The following is a 24437-nucleotide window of genomic DNA, read 5'->3' on the forward strand; positions in this document are numbered from 1 at the left end:
TGCAAGAAAAGAAATTTGTGGAATGTCAATGAGATGGCCTTTGGAGCAGCTTGCAGTGGAGCCCACAAGGGACAGGCAATGCTGGATTTAGTATTGTGCAATATGGCAGATTTGATAAGGGAGCTTAAGGTGAAGGGATCCTTAGGAGGCAGTGATCATAATATGATAGAATTTACCGTGCAATTTGAGAGGGAGAAGGTGGAATCAGATGTAATGGTATTACAGTTGAATAAAGACAACTACACAGGCATGAGGGAGGAGCTGGACAGAATTGACGGGAAAAGAGCCAAACGGAAAAGAAAGTAGAACAGCAACGGCAGGAGTTTCTGGGAGTAATTCAGGAGACCCAGTAAAAATTCAGCCTGAGGAAAAGGAGGCATGGTACAGGGAGGATGAGACAACCATGGCTGACAAGGGAAGTCAGGGATAGCATAAAAGCTAAAGAGAAAGCATATAATGTGGCGAAGGGCAATGGGAAGCCAGAGGAGTATGGTGGCCTTTCCCAAGGAGAAGGTGCTAGAAAAACTGAAAGGCATGAAGGTGGATAAGTCACCTGGACTAGACTACACCCCAGAGTTCTGAAGGAGATAGCTGAAGAGATAGTTAAGGCATTAGTGGTGATCTTTCAGGAATCACTGGAATCAGGCAGGGTCCCAGAGAACTGCAAAATCTCTAATGTAACCCCCCACCGCCCCCAGTTTAAGAAGGGAGTAAGGCAAAAGATGGGAAATTACAGGCCGATTCGCCTGACTTCGGTTGTTGGTAAGATGCTGGAATTCATTGTGAAGGATGAGATTTCTGAATACTTGGAATTGCATGGTAAAAGAGGGCCAAGTCAGCATGGTTTCATCAAGGGGAGGTCATGCCTGACAAACCTGTTATGACTTCCACGAAGAAGTAATGAGCAGGTTAGACCAAGGAGAGCCAATGGATGTTATCTAACTGGACTTCTAGAAGGCCTTTGATAAGGTGCTGCTGAATAAGATAAGGAGGCTGCTGAATAAGATAACGGCCCATCGCGTTACAGGCAAGGTACGAGCATGGATAGAAGATTGGGTCCTTCTCAGGATAGCAACTGGTGACTACTGGTGTTCCACAAGGGTCAGTGCTGGGACAACTTTTCACTTTATACATTAATGACCTAGATAAAGGAACTGAGGACATTCAGGCTAAATTTGCAGATGATACAAAAGGGCAGATAGTACTGAGGTAGAGAGGCTGCAGAAAAATTTGGACAGGCTAGGAGAGTGGGCAAAAAAAAGGGCAGATGGAAAGTATGAGGTCATACACTTTGGTAGGAAGAATAGAGACATGAACCTTTTTTTAAAATGGGGAGAAACTTCAGACGTCTGAAGTGCAAAGGGACTTAAAGTTCTAGCCCAGGATTCTCTTAAGGTGAATTTACAGGTTGAATCAGTAGTTAGGAAAGCAAATGCAAAGGTGGCATTTATTTTGTAAAAACTAGAATTGTAAAATCAGCGATGTAGTTCTGAGGCCCTATAAAGATCTGGTCAGACCAGATTTAGAGTATCGCGAGCAATTTTGGGCCCCATACCTCAGGAGGATGTACCTTGAGTGGTTCCACAGGTGGCTCACGAGAATGATCCCAGGAATGAAAGGCTTAACAGGTGAGGAACGTTTAAGGACTCTGGGTCTATACTTGCTCATCTGGAGAGACCGCACCTGGAGTATTGTGTGCAGTTTTGGTCTCCAAATTTGAGGAAGGACATTCTGGCTATTGAGGGAGTGCAGCATAGGCTCATGAGGTCAATTCCCAGAATGGCAGGAAGGATGAAAGGGGATCTGATTGAGACGTATAAAATTATTAATGGATTGGATACACTGGAGACAGGAAGCATGTTTCCGCTGATGGGTGAGTCCGAACCAGAGGACACAGCTTAAAAATAAGGGATAGGCCATTTAGAACAGAGTTGAGGAGAAACTTATATACCCAGAGAGTAGTGGATTGATCTGCTCCAGAAGGCAGTGGAGGCCAAGTCTCTGGATTCTTTCAAAAAACAGATGGATAGAGCTCTTAGAGATAGTGGAATCAAGGATTATGGGGATAAGGCAGGAACAGGATACTGATTGTGGATGATCAGCCATGATCATAATGAATGGTGATACTGGGTCAAAGGGCCGAATGGCCTACCCCTGCACCTATTGTCTATTGTCTTACAGAATACTGAACGGCCTGGACACAGTGAACACTGTGAAGATGTTTCTATTAACAGGAGAGATGAGACCACGAGGGCACAGCCTCAGAGTAAAGTGAAAATCCTTTAGAAGGGAGAGAAGGAGAACCTTCTTCAACCAGATTGATGCTAGGACTGTGATGGACAAATCATGTGCATGTCGTACCACAGAAAAAAAGTAGCAGCTTGCATTTAGCAAGTGCATAACATAGTCTGGATGCAAAATAGTCTTAATTTAAACAAAACTGGCAGAAAATCAATACTGAATTTCTTTGTCTGTATGCCAGAAATGTACAAACTGACAGAATTAATCTTCCAGCAAATTGCTGAGAAATGTCTTTACCTTTTATGTGGGCAGCACACTGGTTCAGTGGTTAGCACTGCTACCTCACAGCACCAGGGATCCAGGTACAATTCCAGCCTCAGGCAACTGTCTCTGTAGAGTTTGCACCTTCTCCCTGTATCTACATAAGTTTCCTCCGTGTGTTCCAGTTACCTTCCAGATGTGCAGGTTAGGTGGATTGGCTGTGCTAAGTTGACACTAGGTGTCCAGGGACACACAGGCTATGTGAATTGGTTGGTAAATGTGGGGTTACAGGGATAGGCTGGGGGGGGGGGGGGGGGGGGGGAAAGAGGCGAGAGAGTCTTCAGAGGGTTGGTGTGGAAATGTACACAATTACCCTTTCAGCAAAATGATAAGTAGCTATAATTGCCGAGAAATGTCTTTGCCTTTTGAATGGTCAGCATGCTGATTCAATGGTTAGTGTTGCTGCCTCACAGCACCAGGGACCTGGGTTCAATTTCAGCCTCAGGCGATTGTCTGTGTAGAGTTTGCACATTCTCTCTGTGTCTGTGTAGGTTTCCTCTGGGTATTCTGGTTCCCTCCCACAGTACAAAGATGTGCAGGATAGGTGGATTAGCCATGCTAAATTGCTCATAGTGTCTGGGGATGTACAGGTTAGGCGGATTAGCAATGGGAGTTGCGGGGATAGATTAGGAGGGTGAAACTGGGATGGTCTTCAAAGAGTTAGTGTGGACGTGTTGGACCGAATGGCCTGTTGCCACACTGTAGGGATTCTATGGATTCTTAAACAGCTCTCTGGGCAATTAGGGATGGGCAATAAATGCTAGGCTTGCGATCAAGCCCACAGTCTGAGTGTGAACAAATAAAAATTTGATAGTTACACTAACATAGCAGTTATCACAGCTCTCTTCCTGAAGTGTTTTTAAGTCCAAACAAAAAGCTGCCAACATGCGATTGAAAAGATGACAATGCCTACCATGGCAAAAGATTGTGGGGATAGAGGTTCTCCAGTGATTCTCTCACTTTCTTTGGATTGTGAGCCTTGTACATCTTCTCCTACTTGTTCACCAGGGCATTTTACAGAAACTAATGGTTCCTCAAACTCGGATGGTACCTGTTAATATATTACATAACATTCAATTCAATTTCAACTAAAACGGTAGAATTATAAAGAATGGCTTGAATTGTTAAGGAATTTTTGAATCAAAATTAAATGAAAAAATGTTTAAAATAAGCTTTAAAATTACAGTACAGTAAGATAAATGAGAGAGTAGAAAGCATACAGCTTAGTTTGCCATGTCTAAATGGACAATATCAGCAAAACAATTTTTTTGTTGCAAACAATGCATTTTCATAATTGAAGTATGAACAGGAGGGCTATATCAGAAAAACAACCTGCATTGCTATAGAAAAAGCTTCACTGTGACAGCTCAGTTTGTCAAACTGTTTCAAAACAAAGCTTAAGTACACCTTGTTAAAAATCACACAACACCAGGTTATAGCCCAACAGGTTTATTTGAAAGCACTAGCCTTCAGAGCGCTGCTCCTTCATCAGGTGGTTCTGAAAGCTAGTGCTTCCAAATAAAGCTGTTGAACGATAACCTGGTGTGTGATTTTTAACTTTGTACACCCCAGTCCAAACCAGCACCTCCAGATCATTAAGTACACCTCGGAAGAGGAAAAACTTTTGATGTTAACTTTTAACAAGTGGCTTAAAAGCTAAACTAAAATGTACATAAGACAATGACATAAACACACAGACACATGTAAATTAAGATAGTCAAAAAAATTAAAATTCAAAGACTAGTACAAGTTTCGTACATTGTGTCTGGAAAATTGTTGGGGAATGGTTGGGTCATGAAAAAACAGAAAACTCTGTTTAAACAGGAAACCAGAAGAACTGAAGATGTTTGAAATCAGAAACAAAAACAGAATAACGTCTCTAAACAGGCTGATTAGAAAAATAGATTAAACAAAACTTTAAAAATTAAGGAACAGAAGTAGGGCCTTCTTGTGGCACAACAGAGTGTCCTTGCCCCTGGCTTAGGGGCCCTGCTCAAAGTTGGTGATAATTTCTCTGAACAGGCTAATTTGGAAAACAAGGCACAGAAGTCTATTCACTTCCTTTGGCATGTTCTGCCATTAAACTTGATTATAATTGATCATCATTTCTATTCTAGTTACTCACTTTGGTTTCACCAATACCATCACCTAAGAAACATTTATCAACCATTGTACATTTACAATTGACCTAGCCTTGGCCTAGCATTTTCTTTTGGGTTGGGGAGGTGTTCAGCCGAGGCAAGAAAAGCAGAGGGAAACTTGTGATTTCATGTATCAATTATGTGAAAAATCAGATTCTGACAACGCTGTCAAACAGCTTAGTTCTACTTTTGACATAATTATGCTCTCCTTATCTTCTAGTCCCCCACCAGAAGGAATGGATTCTCTTGATGCAGCCTGCACATAAAATCACAATAGTTCAATCATTCCATGCTGTATCACAATTCCTTCCAAAGATCACAGCTGCCTTACATTCTTCTGGCACAATGTTACAGATCAACTATAGATTACTGAGGGATAAATAAATAGCTGATTTTCTTTCATGCCACCTTTATTTCAGTTTACCACACTTAATGTTCAGTGCCTTCTTTAAGCCGAGAGAGCAAGGGGGTGCTTACCTTATTCCTTTCTAATGATGCAGACTGTTGACAATTTAATAATGCAGACTTCTGTTCTTTTGGGTCTTCATTCCGTCTTAGAATCTTCATACTTGGTTTACTATTGCTAGCACATGCCTGCAATGTTTCACAACAAGTTTGTGCTTGTCAACTCAAATACAGCTTGCCTAAATTAAAAATCCTATTAAGATCAAGATTTATGCCTTCTCTACCTTAAAGAAAACTAAACGAGTAAAAGTTTATATCTTCAGCCTTTGGCTAATTTAATGGAAAAGTGAACACAAAGACCATTTGATGTAAAGTACGGTAACATCCCTTCAGACTTAGGTCTTATAAATGCTGAAATGTATACATGCTAAATGTAGACTTCAGAACATCACATTTCCAAGTTAAAATTCTAATATTTGAATATTACCTGTTTACTTTGTAGTTTGGAAACGGATAGCTGTGTCTGGCCAAAGTTTTCAGGTCCGTGAGTTCTGGCCTTGAAACTTTCAGAGTTATCCTCTTTTGCTGGAAAAAACAAGATGGAGAGTTTTAACTCTGAAGTACAAAATAAATTAATATTTCAAGTATAGAACTGTGTCAGAATGAAGACAAAAATACATATAAATCATATTTAGTAAGAATAACGTGAAATTAAACAGATGAGGCAGTAGAATGGCTTGTAAAATACTAACTAAAGGAAAAAAAATGGGAATTTGTTAATGTTACTAAATCTTCTAAAGTGTCACTAAACCCAAAATGTTAACTCTGTTTTCTTTCCACAGAATATATCAGACCTGTTGAATTTCTTGAGAAATTTCTTATTTTGTTTCAGATTTCCAGCATCCGCAGTTCCTTGCTTTATGATGGGAATTTGTGTTTGTGAATACAACATTTGTTCATTGGGCTCTTTAGAGATGAGTTATTTTCTAGTACAGGTCACAGCACTTAATCTACTTAAGAATACTTTGTGTGCTGTCTTACCCGTCTACAATTCTACACGGAAATGAACTGCAGGAAGCGACCACATGTCCTGCTTGCTGGGAGTGCTGATGTAATGATAGTAATGAGGTCAACCAGGTGGACTTCATAGAATGAGCTCCCTGGAAAGGGCTGTTAATCTGGTCTATCAGGGAACCCTGGCGGACACATATAACCATGAGTGTCAGCGGCTCTGTTCACTCTGAGGCCTGGCTTGCAGAGGGCTAGATCAGTATCGCAGACAGTATAAATAAAGGGTGACTTGGTGATGAGATACTGACCTCTGTGGAGTTATTTCAGGTGACACACTGTTGAAAATTCAAGGAAGCAACAAAGACAGAAATGGAAACTGAGAAAGTTCACAAAGTGAAATTGGCTCCTGCAGACCTGAAGTTATTGTCTATGCTTGTCGTATTTAAAACCTTCATTACAAGTGGCCTTTTAGAATTTCAGGTCACCTCAGATTTGTCTAAACAAGCTCCCTCCAGTCCATGACCCTGACAATAAGGGAATTCCAGTCAATAGCGGGGAAGTAAAAACCGTCCACCTGAACAACCCTGTTGTTTTTACATCTTTCCATAAAAGTGCTCACATACCTGCTCCTTCATCATCTGCTGGTTGTTGGGAGGTCTGTAGTACAATCCCATCAAAGTGATTGCACCCTTCTTATTCCTGAGCTGTACCCATGTGGCCTCACTGGAAGAGCCCTCCAAGGTGTCCTCCCTCAGTACAGCAGTGATATTCTCAATAATGCTGGGAAACGTCTAAATCCTAAAATGTTGAGCTGTCAGTCTTGACCCTCTCTCAACCAAGTCTCTGTAACAGCTACAACACCATAGTTATATGTTATTAATCCAAGCTCTAAGTTTATTTGCCTTATTTGTCATACTTTTATTATTGAAACAAATATACCTCAGACTACCAGTCCTGCCATGATCAGTAACCCCATCAGCTTAGCCTTACCAGCCTTTGTTTCTGACTCCTCCTCAGTCATTTCACTTACTGCCCACCTGCCACACTAGTTTAAACGCTCTTGAATGGCACTAGTAAATCTCCCTGCCAGGATATTGATGCCCCTCCAGTTGAGGTGCAATCCATTCTCCTTGTCCCTCCTGCCCTGAAGGAGACTTCAATGATTCACATACCCTCTTACACAAGCTCTTTAACCATATATTTAATTATATTATCTTCCTATTCCTAACCTCACTCGTCACAGGACATCTTAATAAGTTGTTTCCTCTCATCAGAACAAGAACATCCTATATTCTTTGTAACGCACACATGAAGTATTAACATATAATGTGCTAGCTCAAATTTCAAACATTACCTCTTAGAAAGTATAACCAACAACTTCAAAAAAGTACGGATTCAGAACTCTTGATACATTAAACTATCATGCCCATATCAATTTATTCCATATTATTCATCACTTTCACAAGAGTATTTTAATAATGTCAAAGTCCATTCCATTGTCATTCAAAATGGAGTATTTTAAATAATCATAAAGTTGAAGAATTTGAAATTGTACTTGTGAACTTCACCTTATTTAAGATTCGCGTTAAAAGTTAATCATATGAACACAAAAGTTCACCCCTTAAACCTGCTCTTCCAGTTCATGAGATCATAGCTGATCTGATTGCAGCTTCAAATCCAGGTTCCTACATATCCCTGACACGCTTAACTAAGAAAGAAATCAATCTACTTGTGCCTTAGAGATAGTCAAGGATCCTGAAAGACAGGTCCCTCTGATGTAGAATATTTAATAGCAAATATTTCTCCTCAACTGTCTTAAATGTGAGACACTATTTGAAACTATGTCTCCTAACTCTAGACTCTCCGACAAAGGGAAACATCCTTTCGGCATTTGCTCAGCCCCCTCAGGAACTTACATGTTTCAATCAGCTCACCCCCCCATCTCTCTAAACACTGAGGGATAGGGCACAACCTGTTCAACCTTTCCATACAAGATAACGCTATCTTCCCAGTAATGAGTCAAGTGAACCTTTTTTGAATAGCTTCTAATGCAATTTTGCCCTTGCTTAGAAAAGAAAGCCCAAATTATATACAATACTCTGGATAATGCTCCCACTTAGAAAAATATCTGTGCATTTCTTTTTAACAATAAAAGACTATTATCACTATTAGAATTATGAGTAGCTCACTCATCTGAAACACTATTTCTCTCATGCACAATAACAGGAATTGTTGGAAAAGCTCAGCAGGTCTGGCAGCATTTGTGGAGAGAAATCAGAATTCATGTTTCAGGTCTAGCAACCCTTCCTCAGAACTAAGGAATGGTCACTCGAGTCGAAACCTTACCTCTAATTTCTCTCCACAGATGCTGCTAGACTTGCTGAGCTTTTCAAACAATTTCAGTTTTTGTTTCTGATTTACAGCATCCTCAGTTCTTTCTGTTTTACACTGTTTCTCTCCACTGTTGCTGCTGGCCTGCTGAATGTTTTCAGCTGATTCTGTTTTTAAGACAAATAACATATGTTTTGATATCTGGGAATGATGAGCAATTTCGAATGAAACAAACGTATATAACGAAAGACCAAATTGTTTAAATGAATCTGGTCAAAATTTGTAGGACGAAACATTGATGGATAATTTCAAATCCTAAATTATTGGTGAAAGGTGAGAGATTAAATCCTACATTTATTTCCACTCCTCTCCACAGGTTTTACAGTGTAATGCACCCACAATCACCATCTTCACTGAATTTCATCATTCAAACAGAGCCAGAATAAACAATACTGGGAACTTCACCTAACAGATTAGTGCTTCTAACACAAAGGTAGTAATTCTGGCCATGGAAACTATCATTGAGGGTTAGAAATTTCAAATTGCATTATTATTTGAAAACAGACCCTTTCACTAGTTGATAATCTCAAAACTAAAAAAAGACATGTCAAAACGTACTAATTAATCACTGCGAAGTAACAAGATTTATTTGAATAAATAACATTATCAACATTAACTTAAATTAGAAAATTTTCAAAATAGATGCGAGTTGCCAATAGTTTCTGAAACATTAAATCACCTACCATTCAACTGGCTTTATTTCAACTAATAATTTTTGCCATTGTCACATTGTTTCAATGAGAGCTGGATATATATATTTGAAAATGATGCATTCAGAGGGCTACGAGGTAGGACTAGAGAATAGGGCTCTTTTGGGATCTGGTACATACACAAGGGGTTGAAATGGTCTCCTTCTGTACTGAAAGTTCAATGATTTTATAAGCCCATTTGCAATGGTTACCTTTTCTGGCACATGCCTGTTGCTCTGATGATCCCCATTTCTGTTTCTGCTGGCCATCGATTTTGAATGGTCGCATTTTATTTTCTGTTGGATGGGGATTTTTGAACTGAAACCCTGAAACAGTTGCTGGCTCAGTCACAGCCTGGAAGGGCAGATGGAAGAGTAAAAATAAGCATATACACTGGATCCAAAATAACATACAATGTACATTAAATTGTGCAGTATCACAGTGCCTCCCAGTGTGATGGACCTTTTGCTAGCCAGCATAAAAATGGTTTGGACATGATAAAAATTTTAAAACTTTGGTAATCTTTATAATACAATGGATTTTATGATTTTCATATTTTGATTTCAACAAGTTTCATGATTCTGTCAACTCCATACAAGATATTTTACCCTGTACATCAAAAGTACTAACACGCTGTAGCCTCCATTAAGAAACAGTACACCCTTTAGCAAACAACTTGCATTTATATAGCACCTTTGAAGAAAAGGAAACATCCCAAACTTCATTAAAGTGTCATAAAACAAAGTATGACACCAAATCACATAAGAAGTTAGGTCAAATGGCCAAAAATGCAAGCCAGAGAAGTAGATTTTGAGGAGGAACAAAGTCAGGGTAAGAGTAGTGTAATAAAAGAACTGCAGAGCTTGAAGTAGAGGCCATTGAAAATGGAGCAAGTATAATTCAGAATGTGAAAGAGGTTAACATTGGAGGAGCTCAGAAATTTCAGATAGTTCTAGGGTTTGAAAAGATTACAGAGATGGGGGGGAACAAGGCCCTTAGAATTAAAAAAAAAAGGCTAAAGAACTGTAGATGCTAGAAATTCAACAGACAAAATCCAAAACTGCTGGTAAAACTCAGCAAGTCTGGCAGCACCTGCAGGGGGAAAGCAGAGTTCACATTTCGGATCTGGTGACCCTTCTTTGGATCAGAAAATGTTAACTCCTCTTTCTCACCACAGATGCTGCCAGGCCTGCTGAGATTTTCCAGCAATTCCTGATTTTGTCAGTTGAATTCAAAACAAGAATGGAAATTTTAAAATCAAGGTGTAGCTTAAACACAAACCAAAATGGATCAGCAAGCTCAGAGTGATAGGGAAAACAGGATTTGCTACAAATGAGAAAAGGGAACAAGGATTCAGATAATTACAAGTTTAAGGACGGTAGAATGTGAGACAGCGATCTCTGTGCCTTGGTAATAGTTGATTCTAGTGGAAACAAAGGCACAGATGAATATGTCAGCAGCAGATGTGCTTAAACAGGGAAAGAAGTCAAGCAATATTAGAGAGGGGAATCTATGTGGTATTAATTATTGTGCAACTATGAGATTAGAAGCTCATCTCAGGTTATGATATAGCACCAGACTGACTTCAAATCAGACTGTTACCGGAGAGAGGGATGCAGCCACAAGGGAGGGAATGAAGTTTGGAAGGGGTACTGGAAACAGTGATTTGAGACCTCCTAATATTTAATTGGAGGAAATTTGCTCTAGCATACAAGATATATTGCATGCGATTTGTAACTTGGATTATTCATTTTAACACTGTTCTAAACTTCTTCAGAAGCATATTGAATGAACTATTGTTGAATCATGTCAAATGTTAATGATTTGGACTTGACTTGAGAACTACGTTTACCTTTTCTTGCAAAGCCGAAGAGTGTTTACTGGGTAAATCTGTAGTGCGGGAATTGCTCTGTATGGAGTGGGGAGTAGGTCCAAAATTGCTATGCAAGGACAGCCATACAGTGGAGAATTCGTCTTCTGGCTTTACATCAAGAAAACATATTTCAGTTCAAGTAGTAAATCAATTGTCATAAGAAAAGGAATCGGTGTTAATTTTGGAATTCCACTCAACATTTAAAAGTACAGTACAAAATAATGCTGTAATAAGAATGCTGAATTAGTCGGTAATGTTCTATGAACAAAAAGGCTCAGAACAACTACAACATGAGCTGACTGTCTTAATAAGAGGTTATGTTGCCTTCTAATACGCCAGAGTGACATTTTCATTTCTCATACCCATCAGTGACTTTCAATAAGATCATCAGTAAATGGCAAATTAATGGCTATTTGCTACTAGGAGCATAACTAGCATGGAAACAAACCTCAATTCACTTACAGGAACAAGAACTGTTAATTCAGCAAATCAACATTTATCATCAGGGACCATTAGACTAGAAGGTTTAATGTGACTACATAGCAAAAATATTCTATTCTCCCTACTTGGGGCAAATGCAGAACTTTGTTAATCCATGACATGCACAATCAGGGTAGGGGTATGGCAACAGAAGCATTAGCAGTGCAAAACTCATTAATCTATTTTTTTTTAAAAGTCTATTAACTACAAAACAACAGCTTCAAATAATTAACATCTTCCCTACCATCTTAGCAGATCCTCCTTGGTGCTGGTTTTCAACATTTTGATGAAAATTAGATGGTCCATTTGCTTTTTGATGGTTAACATGATTCTTCTGATTTTCTGCCCTGAGGTACAGTTGTCTTCCACTCAGCTGCTAAATAATAATATTCACAAGTGTACAGCACCCCTTAAAATTCTTTATATAAAACCTCTGTCCAAATTTGGATCATGTAATTCTACATCAGCATTTCATAATAATTAAAAAACAAACTGTCCAAATTTGGACTATATAATTCTACACCAACATATTAAACATTAATATGTTTAAGATTCATTCCAGTGACCTTCATAATTGGCAACGGTCAATTAAAATCTTGAGAGTTCATAGCAACTGAGGTCTACGTGACCTTTGTAAACAAACTTCCTGACACAAAATGTAAAGAGTACATTCATGCTGACTTAATATAAGGTTACAAACTCCAAAACAGATTCAGACCCATTTTACTCTTTATTTTCATGGCATAACTAATTCAGATGAGGGGTCACCCGACTGACATCAAGATTATGGAAGTGTTTATTAGGGTAGTCGGAGAAAATGCTTCCAGTTTTGGGGAAGACCAAAACTAGGGGTCATAGATATAAGTTGGGCAGTCATAACTAACGAATTCAGGACAAATGTCTTCAGCCAGAATATAGTTAGAATGTGGAACTTGGAATCACAGAGAACTGAGGCAAATAAATGAACATGTAAGACAAGAGAACTAAAGGTTACACTAACAGAGGGAAGTGCAGATTGTGAACAGTCAGTTAGAGTAACTGATAAATGCTGATGCAAACTGACTTCTACTGAACTGTGGCTAAGCATGTCAGTGTAACCACTCAAGTAATGTTTCTTCCAGCATGGTGAGTAAATCTCAACACAACTCCATCAACAGTATGTCACTAAATCAAGAGGTTTGTGGATTTACAAAAGGCTGTAACCACTCAACGAGGGCAAAGGAGATTTGTTCAAACGATGGGTGAGTCAAACATTTTCATGTAGATTATTAACCAAAATCTTCACCAATCCTTGTAATGAACCATCTATCTACACTTACAAATTCACTTTTTCCCTGCAACAAAACAGCTCACCAGTTGAGTGTTTCCAGCATTTCAGATTTGACTTGATTTGATTTACAGTGCAGTACTGTCCTACATGCTTTACAGGCAGATCAGATTTCCAGCATCTGCAGTATTTTTTGGTTCTTGGTCAAATCAGTTCATTAACATCTTTTAAGAAAGTGAAATACTGTATACGATGGACATATTGAAATTTCTTTAAAAATGACAGAAGTTCTGAAGAAAGGTGATCAGACTCAAAACATTAACTGTTTCTCTTCCCACAGATGTTGCCAGACCTGGTGAGCTTTTCTAGCACTTTGTTTTTATTTCATTAATATTCATGTTTCTTCACCTGTGTTGGTACAAAGAGGGAGCGTGGGGAGTGGTTCAGGCCTCCTGTTGACACTTTCTGAGCACCAGACTGTGAGGAAGGATACATAGCATGTTGAGGTATAGGTGCTGGTTGAGGCTTCAACAATGCTGTTGCTTTCTGGCCTCCAAACTCCAGGCGGTTCCCATAACTGAGATTGATTAAGGCACACTTTGGGAGTCTATAACCTCTGCCAGAAGAGCATCTAAAAGCAAATGTAATACATCAATGGTTTCAAATTTGAACTAGCCTAATTCTTATTTCGAGTCACACATCCAATTTCTCAAAGTGCTAACAAACTGTGACAATAAATGCAACAACACGAGCACTGTTACGACATAGGGTAAACCCTTCTGCTTAATTTAAATCAGCAACACAGAAAAGATTTATCCCGTGCAGTAATCTGTGAAAATTCGAGAGGCCAAGAACTATTTAAAGTACAAATTAACAACTTTATGAAACCAAGTATAACAGAGAATAATTAACTAACAACTATTTACAGCTCCTTCCTCTAACTTATTTTTTACTTTCCTTTCTATAGTACTAGCCCGATAAAACCCCTGAGTAAAATTTACTGAAAAATTCAAATTTCAAAACCAGCCAGCTGTCGAATCTTCTTTTAGCAGATTTGCTCTCCAGATCGGTGTTGATATTCTTCTCTGAGCAAAATCCTCTAGATAGCTACCTCTCAGTCAGTGGAAACAGTAAGGTCTGTAGATGCTGGAGATCAGAGTTGAGAGTGTGTGTTGCTGGAAAAGCACAGCAGGTCAGGCAGCATCTGAGGAGCAGGAAAATCCATGTTTTGGGCGGGAGCCCTTCATTAGGAAACACTGATTCCTGATGAAGGGCTCCGGCACAAAACGTTGATTTTCCTGCTCCTTGGATGCTGCCTGAGCTGCTGTGCTTTTCCAGCAACACACACTCACATCTCAGACAGTTCTGACTAGCAGTCTACATCTGTTGGTCTTTTGGCAGTTCTCTCCCAACTGTTCAATATTCCCCGCCTTAGAACCCCCCCCCAAAGCATCGGATTGTGTCACTGGCTTTTAAGATTGTCAATATACTCAATTCAAACTTGATTGTAAATAGGTTTGTTTTTTGGGGTATGATTTAAATTGGCCTAATTCAAATTTGTTTTTGTCTCCAAGCAACCAGCTATACTAGCTGCTGGACCACATGTTACACTGTATCTTGTTCAGAACACTTGGTGCTGTCAGGTAGTTCTGCGAGCTGTTAACTCTCTTAAAGGTACAGTACACCCACGTCTTCATAACAGGCGCCCCCACATTTTATTAATAAAATCAGAAAACAAACCTACTCCATGTTGAATTATATTCATCAAAAAGGCAAAGTCAATTTTCACTTATATTTCCATTAAAGAAATCAATTTCTTAGTAAAAGCTTTTAATAAAACCCTAAATGTATTCCTAATCACTTGTACAAAGAAAATAGTAAATGTATAAGTTTCCCTAAAGAATCAACGGTGTTAGTAAATACAAACCTTATGGTAAGTCCACTTGGAAATTCCTCATCGAATAACACTTCAAAAGATTCATCAGATTCTCTCTCAGCTACATAACAGAGCAGACAAGTTCAAAACATTTATGAAAAGAATGGTTACATACCTCAAATGAATACATTAACAACCTGGCAAAAAATGTCTACATTTTAGTTACTCAATAAATAAAGGTACATATAGTTTTAGTCTCAAATGAGGATGGTTTTGAATCTAACTTGTTCAAGACAATTCTAACAGAACTTTATCAAATCTTGACCACTACAAAGCACAAAAATGGTGGCAGGAGCAGTGGGTGGAGGATGTGGGAAAACAGGTACTTTGACAATGAAAGCAGAAAATGCTGGAAGAACTCAGCAGGTCTGGTACCATCTTTGGAGACAAAAATAGAATTAATATTTCAAGTCCAATGTGACCTCTTTGGAACACCACTGAGCATCTCTCCAAAGATACTGCCAGATCTGAAGAGTTTCTCCAGCATTTTCTGCTTTTACCTCAGATTTCCAGCAGCCACTGTATTTTGCTTTTATTTGAGGTACTTTGATAAGATTGTCTGATCCTAACCAAAAATTACAGCAGTCCCGCTGTTTGTTATTAATTTTTTTTAAAACGCTAATTCAATCAAGACACAAAATTCCCCAAATTTAAGACATATTAAATGATTACTCCATATGTTGTTACTCTGAATCAAGAAAAAAATACACAGGAAAGAGGGTTAAGAATTCCAGAAGATGGCAATTTAAAAACTAAATTTATGTAGGATGCTGAAAAGTAACATCTATAGCAATATGATCATATGAATGTCTGATCATCGTATAAAAACTAGCAAAAGTACAATGTTGTTAGGATCAGGTGTGAATAAATAATGGAAGGAACAGCTTGAGGCAAGAGCTAAAATAAAGCAGGCAAGAGAAGGGGACCAGGAAGGGATAAAATGTGTAAACCTATGGGATACTACAATTATAAAGCTTCAGGATATGTCTGGATGAATTCACTAATAACAATTGGAGCATTTAACACCAATTGGGAATGATATTTTATGGCCATAGCCAGAGGGAGGAAAAAATGTTTGGAAGAGGATCCAATAGAAATAGCAAGGAACAGGAAAGAAAATAAATATATACTGCAAAGATGTTAAAAGAAAGAGAAATTAATCAGTGAGAATTCCAATTAACAGGGAGAGAATGACCTAATGGTATTATTGCTGGACTATTAATCCAGAGTCCCAGGTGATGTCGAGAAAACCCAGGTATAACAAGGCAATGGAATTTGAACTCAATGAAAATATTAAGGTTTTAATGATGACTATATCAATTGCTGTAAAAACCCATCTGTTTCACTAATGTTCTATAGGGAAGGAATCTGTTATCCTTACCATGTCTGGCCAACATGGAACTCCTGAGCCACAGCAATGTGGTTGCCTCTTAACTGCCCACTGAAATGGCCTAGCAAGCCAGTTGTAATGACCACTAGAAAGTATCCAATAATAAATAAAATGGGCTGGACCACCTGGAACCAATTGGAAATGCCATGCCCTGTTGATCCTGCAAAGCTCTTCTTCTTCTTACCAACAGCTGGGGGCTAATGCCAAACTTGAGAGATAGGGTGTAGGTTTGCTCGCTGAGCTGTAGGTTTGATATCCAGATGTTTCATTACCTGGCTAGGTAACATCATCAGTGGCGATCTCCAAGTGAAGCGAAGCTGTTGTCTCCTGCTTTCTATTTATATGTTTGTCCTGGATGGGGTTCCTGGGGTTTATGGTGATGTCATTTCCTGTTTGTTTTCGGAGGGGTTGATAGATGGCATCTAGATCTATGCGTTTGTTTATGGTGTTGTGGTTGGAGTGCCAGGCCTCTCGGAATTCTCTGGCATGTCTTTGCTTAACCTGTCCCAGGATAGATGTGTTGTCCCAGTCGAAATGGTGGTTTTTTTCATCCGTGTGTAGGGCTATGAGGGTCGTGTCTTTTTGTGGCTAGCTGGTGTTCGTGTATCCTGGTGTTCTTGAGGAATCTGCGCACTGTATTTTTTTTTGCAGATTCCTCAAGAACAAACCACGACAAGCAGACCAAACACAGCCAGAAACCCTCACCACCTTATCATACATCAAAGAAGTTTCAGAAATGACAGCCAGACTACTAAGACCCCTCGGAATCCTGGTAGCACACAAACCCACCAACACTCTCAAACAAAAACTAACAAACTTAAAAGACCCAGTACAACCCATGGACAAAACCAACATCACCTACAAAATTCCATGCAAGGACTGCCACAAACACTACGCAGGACAAACAGGAAGAAAGTTAGCCACCAGGATACAAAAACACCAGCTAGCCACAAAAAGACACGACACTCTCTCCCTCGTAACCCTATACACGGATGAAAAAAACCACCATTTCGACTGGGATAACACATCTATCCTGGGACAGGCTAAGCAAAGACATGCCAGAGAATTCCGAGAGGCCTGGCACTCCAATCACAGCGCCATAAACAAATGCATAGATCTAGATGCCATCTATCAACCCCTCAGAAAACAAACAGGAAATGACATCACCGCAAACCCCAGCAACCCCCATCCAGGACAAACATATAAATAGAAAGTACATAAAACATAGAAGAACATAGAACATAGAAGAATACAGCGCAGTACAGACCCTTTGGCCCTCGATGTTGCACCGATCCAAGCCCACCTAACCTGCACTAGCCCACTATCCTCCATATGCCTATCCAATGCCCGTTTAAATGCCCATAAAGAGGGAGAGTCCACCACTGCTACTGGCAGGGCATTCCATGAACTCACGACTCGCTGAGTAAAGAATCTACCCCTAACATCTGTCCTATACCTACCACCCCTTAATTTAAAGCTATGCCCCCTCGTAATAGCTGACTCCATACGTGGAAAAAGGTTCTCACGGTCAACCCTATCTTAACCCCTAATCATCTTGTACACCTCTATCAAGTCACCCCTAAACCTTCTTTTCTCCAATGAAAACAACCCCAAGTGCCTCAGCCTTTCCTCATACGATCTTCCTACCATACCAGGCAACATCCTGGTAAACCTCCTCTGCACCCGTTCCAGTGCCTCCACAACCTTCCTATAGTATGGCGACCAAAACTGCACACAATACTCCAGATGCGGCCGCACCAGAGTCTTTTATACAACTGCAACATGACCTCAGGGCTCTGGAACTCAATTCCTCTACCAATAAAAGCCAGTACGCCATATGCCTTCTTCACCGCACTATTTACCTGGGTGGCAACTTTCAAAGATCTGTGTACATGGACACCAAGATCCCTCTGCTCATCCACACTACCAAGTATCCGACCATTAGCCCAGTACCCCATCTTTTTGTTACTCTTACCAAAGTGAATCACCTCACACTTAGCTACATTGAACTCCATATGCCACCTTTCTGCCCAGTTCTGCAGTTTATCTCTATTCTGCTGTAACCTGCCACATCCTTCCTCACAACTCCTCCGACTTTCGTATCATCCGCTAACTTGCTCACCCAACCTTCTAGCCCCTCCTCCAGGTCATTTATAAAAATGACAAACAGCAATGGTCCCAAAACAGATCCTTGCGAAACACCGCTAGTGACGGCACTCCAAGATGAATCTTTACCATCAACTACTACCCTCTGTCTTCTTCCAGCCAGCCAATTCCTAATCCAAACCTCCAACTCACCCTCAATGTCATACCTCCCTATTTTTTGAAGTAGCCTACCATGGGGAACCTTATCAAACGCCTTACTAAAATCCATATACACCACATCTACCGCTTTCCCCTCGTCCACCTCCTTAGTCACCTTCTCAAAGAATTCAATAAGGTTTGTGAGGCACGACCTGCCCTTCACAAAACCATGCTGACTATCCTTGATCACATTATTCCTATCCAGATGTTCATAAATCCTATCCCTTACAATTCTCTCTAAGACTTTGCCCACAACAGAAGTGAGACTCACCGGCCTATAGTTACTAGGGTTATCCCTACTCCCCTTCTTGAACAAGGGAACCACATTTGCTAGCCTCCAGTCTTCTGGCACTACTCCTGTAGACAACGAGGACATAAAAATCAAGGCCAATGGCTCTGCAATCTCCTCCCTTGCTTCCCAGAGAATCCTAGGATAAATGCCATCAGGCCCAGGGGACTTATCTATTTTCACCCTTTCCAGAATTTCCACTTCTTCCCTACATACCTCAAAGCCATTCATTCTAATTAATTGTGACTCAGTATTCACATCGGCAACAATGTCCTGTTCCTGAGTGAATACTGACGAAAAGTATTCATTCAGTGTCTCCCCAATCTCTTCAGCCTCCACACACAACTTCCCACTACTATCCTTGACTGGACCTATTCCTACCCTAGTCATTCTTTTATTCCTGACATACCTAAAGTAGGAGACAACAGCTTCGCTTCACTTGGAGGTCGCCACTGATGATGTTACCTAGCCAGGTAATGAAACGTCTGGATATCAAACCTACAGCTCAGCGAGCAAACCTACACCCTAAACCTCAACCTGAGCTACAAACCTTCATAAACCTTGCAAACTTGAGAGAGTTCTGTCACAGACTAGTCAAGCAACACCCTGACATTGTCTGTAAGCTCTGATTCTGTCAGTGTGATTATGACCTAAACACCACCATCACCATCCCTAAGTATGCCATATCCCAACAGCAAGACTGACCAAACACAGGTGGCAGCACAGTGATATACAGTCAGGACAGAATTGTGATGGTAGACCAACAATAACTCTGAACAACACAAACTCTCGTTTCACTTGGTTAAACCTGGGCAAGGAAACTTCCTGATTACCAATTACTGCTCTCCATCAGCTGATCCATCAGTGTGCTTCAATGTTGAACAACACTTGGAGGAAGCACTGAGGGTGGCAAGGGCACAAAATCTACTCTGGGTGGAGATTTCAATGTCCATCACTAAGAGTCACTTGGCAGCAGTACCACTCATTGAACCAATCAAGTCCTAAATGACATACTTCTAGACAGGATCTGTGGCTGGTGGTGAGGTAATCAACAAGAGGGAAAAACATATTTGGCCTCATCCTCACCAACTTGCCTGCCAGAGATACATCTGTCCATGACAGGATCAGTAAGAGTGACCACCGCACAGTCCTTTCAGACAGGAAGTCAAGATGTGGATGTGAAGATGATGTTTCCACTGGTAGCAGAAACTAGGACCCAAGGGCACAGCCTCTGAGTAAAGGGACTTAGATGAGGTGGAATTTCTACGGCCAGAGGGTGGTGCATCTATAGTACTCATGGCCTCCACAGCTTTGTTGGCAAAGCCAATATGCGTATTTAAAACAGAGATAGATAGGTTCATAATTTGCAAAGGGATCAAGAGTTAGAGGAAAAAGGCAGGAGATTGGGGTTTGAGAAATATATCAGCCATGAGTGAACAGCAGAGCAGACTTGATTGGTCGAATGGCCTGATTCTGCTCCTATATCTTAAGTCATGCTCTCACATAGAGAATACCCTCCATCACATTGTGTGCTGAATGGGACAGATTTTGAATAGATTTAGCTTATGACTATCTACAAGGAGCTTTGAGCTATCAGCAGCAGCTGAGTCATACTCCAATCCAATCTGCAACCTCGCTACCATTACAATCAAACCAGGGATCAACTGTGGTCAAATGAAGAGAGCCAGAAGGCATGCCAGGAGCAGCACCAGGCATACCTAAAATGAGGGGTCAACCTGGTGAAGCTACAAAACAGGACTATTTGCATGTCAAACAGCTTAAGCAACAATAGACAAGGTAAATCATTCCGTAATCAATGGATCATATCTCAGCTCTGCAGTCCTGCCAAATCCAGTCATGAACAGTGGTGGAAAATTAAACAACTCTCTGGAGGAGGAGCCTCCACAAATAAACCCATCTTCAATGATGGGGGAGGCCACCACATCAGAAAGACTGAAAACATTGCAAACAACCTTCAGCCAGAAATGCCAAGTGGATGATCCATCTCAGTCTCTTCTAGTGGCTCTCAGCATCAGAGATGCCAGTCTTCAGTCAATTCAATTCACTTCATGTGACACCAAGAAACAGCTGTAGGCACTAGATACGGTTAAGGCTGTGGGCCCTAATAACATACTGACAATAGTACTGAAGGTGAGTGCTCCAGAACTTGCTGCAACCTAGACAGGCTGTTCCAGTACAGTTACAACACTGCCATTTACCTGACAATGTGGAAAGTTGCCCAGGTACATCCTGTATGCAAAACGCAGGACAAATCTAACCCGACCAATTACCATCCCATCAGTCTAGTCTCGATCATCAGTAATGTGATGCAAGATGTCATCAACAGTGCTATATCGAGCAGCACCTGCTCAGCAATAGCCAGCTTACTAATACTGATTTTGGTTTCTGCCAGGCTCACTCAGCCCCAATTCAAATGAGTGCTAGTGAAATTGGAGGGCTTTTGCCCGAAACGTCGATTTTGCTGAAGCTCCTCGGATGCTGCCTGAACTGCCAGAGCTTACAGACAATGTCAGGCTGTGCTCTTCCAGCACCATTGATTCAGGAATCAAGGGGGAAACTCTCCACTGATTGGTATCAACCTGGCACATGGAAAGATGGTTGTAGTGATTCCTGAAGAAGGGCCTGTGCCCGAAACATCGAATCTCCTGTTCCCTGGATGCTGCCTGACCTGCTGTGCTGTTCCAGCAATAAAGTTTCAACTTTGATCTCCAGCATCTGCAGACCTCACTTTCTCCTGTAGTTATCGCTGGTCAATCATTTCAGGTGCAGGACATTATTACAGGGATTTCATCAGAGTCTTGGCCCAACTATCTTCAGCTGCTTCAATGACCTGCCCTCCATCATAAGATCAGATGTGGGGATGTTCACCGATGATTTGTTTGTGACTCCTTAGATACTGAAGCAGTGAACCTCCAAACGCAGCAAAATCTGGATAATATCCAGGCTTGGCCTTAGAAGTGACACGCAGCTTACAAATCACACAAATGCCAGATGTGACTGTCTCCAACAAGAGAGAATCGCTCCATTATCCCTTGACATTCAATGGGATTACCATTGCTGAATTCTTCAAATAAACCCTTTGTACTATAACCTGGTTTTGTGTGACTTCTGACTTTGTCCTTTCCTGACAGCATTGCTGGTCCACCTACAGCACATGGACTGCAGAGGTTCAAGGCAGCAGCTCATCAGCACTTTCTCAAAAGCATCTAGGAATGGGCAATAATTGCTGGACCAGCCAGCAACACCCACATTCCATGAATAAATAAAAGCAAATATTGCTTGATCAAATGAATTCTGTATATAGTTTGGCCAAAATGTTGTTCCACATCTAAGGCATGCAGTAAATATAATTGTGAATTTAAAGGAAGTCAGAAAGAAAAGTATTTAAAGGTAGATAAAATGTTTAATTTTGGTTCCAAAATGACTTAAAGCAGTAGACAACATCTCTATAAAGAGAATCATTATGAATTACAATGGAGAAGATGATGATATACTGGATTAGAAATAGATAGGCCCAGGCTAATGCTTTGGGACAGAGATTCAAATCACACCACAGGAGCTGGTAGCATTTGAAAGTGAAAACTAGTTCATTAAACTATTATCAATTGTTATAAAAATTGTTTCACTGATGTCCTTCAGGGAAGGAAATCTGCCATTGATACCTGATCTGGTCTACATATGACCCTAGACCCACAGGAATGTTACTGACTCTTAATTGTTTCTCTGAAGTGGTCTCACAAGCCATTCAGGTCAAGGGCATTGGGGAATGGGCAACAAATGCTGTCTTTACTGCAGACAACCACATCTCAAAACAATAAGTTAGTCTTAGAGTGGCATTTGGTCACAACAACTTGTTTCCCATAAATACAGCCTAGAGTGAAGAGAATCCATCTCTGGCCTGAACAAATTGAACTTGGAGCAGATCAAAAACAGCTGAGCCTAAAACATGCTCAGTACAATACATCAAGGTAAGCATTCTTCCATCTGAACTCATGGCCTTTTAACTTTCTTTAAATGTAATGCTTCTTAAAATTCACCTCCTTTCATTCCTATGATGGTTCCTCGAAGACCAACAGGAACAGAGAAGTCCTCCCTCACATTCACAACACGATCAAATAAAAGGTACTCTGCATCTTTGTCTGGCACTATACCATGCTGCTGCTCCAGAGGCTGTGTAGGGAAATAAAAACTTAGAAAGAAAAGAAAACCTTGAAAATTCCCAAATGTTTAAATGCTATTTAATTTATATAAAGGAAAAGCAAATCCAACACATTTTATTCAGGAATATAATAAAGCTGCAAACTTCCAAAAGCCCAGGAAGACTCCAGTATATTCTACTTCAGTGCTTGCATATTTTGGTCATCAAGTTTTGTTCAAATCATTCACCTAGGTCTGAACTTATCCCAGGCGCAAGCTTGTTCCTAATAACACATGTATATTTCCCACTTCCTGCCTCCTTGTCACTTTTCATAAGCCTGTTGATGGTGCGTGTTCATCAGTTTCAGAATAAAACATTTTGACATAGTTAAGGGTTGCACAGTTCTTACATTTGCAGTAATATGGACATTGGAGAAGGCCCAGTGGTAAACAACTGGCTGGCAGGCACGAGGTACAATCATAGTCATATCAACAGATATACATGAAGTAGGGATTGGCCACCTGGTAAATTCAAAGATAAGCAAGAACACTGATTTAGGTTTCCTATTAGGTGATTATCCCAACCAAGAGAATGGACTGGAGACCTAATTTCAGGCCTCTACCAATGCTCCAAATATGCTAGTCACAAGAACAGTGAAGGCAAATAACCCATGGGGCTGACCATTAATTATTATGATGACATCTCCACAGTAACCCCTCCCCATATTAGTCAAAAGATATGGTGCTGGAAAAGCACAGCCGGTCAGGCAGCATCCAAGGAGCAGGAGAGTCAACGTTTCGAGCATAAGCTCTTCATAATTTCTGATACTACCTGACTGGTTGAGCTTTTCCAGCACACTTTTTGATTCTGATCTTTGGCATCTGCTGTCCTCACTTTCTCCTCCTCCATCTTAGCAAGACTGATCATAGAATCTCTAGAGTGTGGAAGCAGGGCATTCAGCCCAATGAGACCACACAAACCCCTCAAACAGCATTCCACTCAGTACCACCCCCTAATCCATAACCCTGCATTTCCCATGTCTAATCCACCTAACCTGCACATCCCTGGACACTATGGAGTAATTTAGCATGGCCAGTCCATCTAACCTGCACATCCTTGGACTATCGGAGGAAACCCATGCAGAAACAGGGAGAATGTGCAAACTCCACACAGACAGTCGACGCTGGAAGTGAACCAGGGCCCCTGGCACTACGAGGCGGTACTGCTAACTGCTGAGCCCGCCCCTGGTCATTATATGGGAATTTCTGACTAGAGATCTCTACAATACTTAACAGATCTTGATGGGCTACTTGTACCAACAGCTCTGGAACAAGACATTGCATGGTACCAGAGATCTCAGAGAAATATTAGGATATATTGTTGTTTTATGCTACCCCGCCGATCTTTATTGTGAATGGAACCCTTAAGTTTTTGGAAGCCATATCAATGAAACCAACTAGTCATTTTATCTCCCCTGACAACTGCTACCTGAATGAGTGGTTCTCCTATTTATGCTTTTCATTCCACCTGTAGTTGTCTG

General features: G+C 40.5%; 1 protein-coding gene across 5 annotated transcripts in view; it reads right to left on the reverse strand.

Moving 5' to 3' along the window:
- Positions 1–24437, reverse strand: part of xrn1 (5'-3' exoribonuclease 1) — a 129591-nt gene that overhangs the window by 23449 nt on the left and 81705 nt on the right. For 2 of the 5 annotated variants that reach the window (XM_043702782.2, XM_087993310.1), the window contains 9 exons: positions 22797–22929; positions 14747–14816; positions 13228–13450; positions 11797–11928; positions 11052–11180; positions 9412–9553; positions 5596–5693; positions 5181–5297; positions 3476–3613 (listed from right to left, as the gene is read on the reverse strand). In XM_043702782.2, coding sequence (XP_043558717.2) covers positions 3476–3613; positions 5181–5297; positions 5596–5693; positions 9412–9553; positions 11052–11180; positions 11797–11928; positions 13228–13450; positions 14747–14816; positions 22797–22929 — 1182 coding nt within the window. The remainder of the gene's footprint in view (positions 1–3475; positions 3614–5180; positions 5298–5595; positions 5694–9411; positions 9554–11051; positions 11181–11796; positions 11929–13227; positions 13451–14746; positions 14817–22796; positions 22930–24437) is intronic. The other 3 variants (XM_043702784.2, XM_087993309.1, XM_087993308.1) reach the window with 3 other exon arrangements.

Source organism: Chiloscyllium plagiosum, unplaced genomic scaffold (genome assembly GCF_037043375.1).
Source record: "Chiloscyllium plagiosum isolate Xiang-an unplaced genomic scaffold, Cpla_swu_hap1 HiC_scaffold_13, whole genome shotgun sequence".
Lineage (NCBI taxonomy): Eukaryota > Metazoa > Chordata > Chondrichthyes > Orectolobiformes > Hemiscylliidae > Chiloscyllium > Chiloscyllium plagiosum.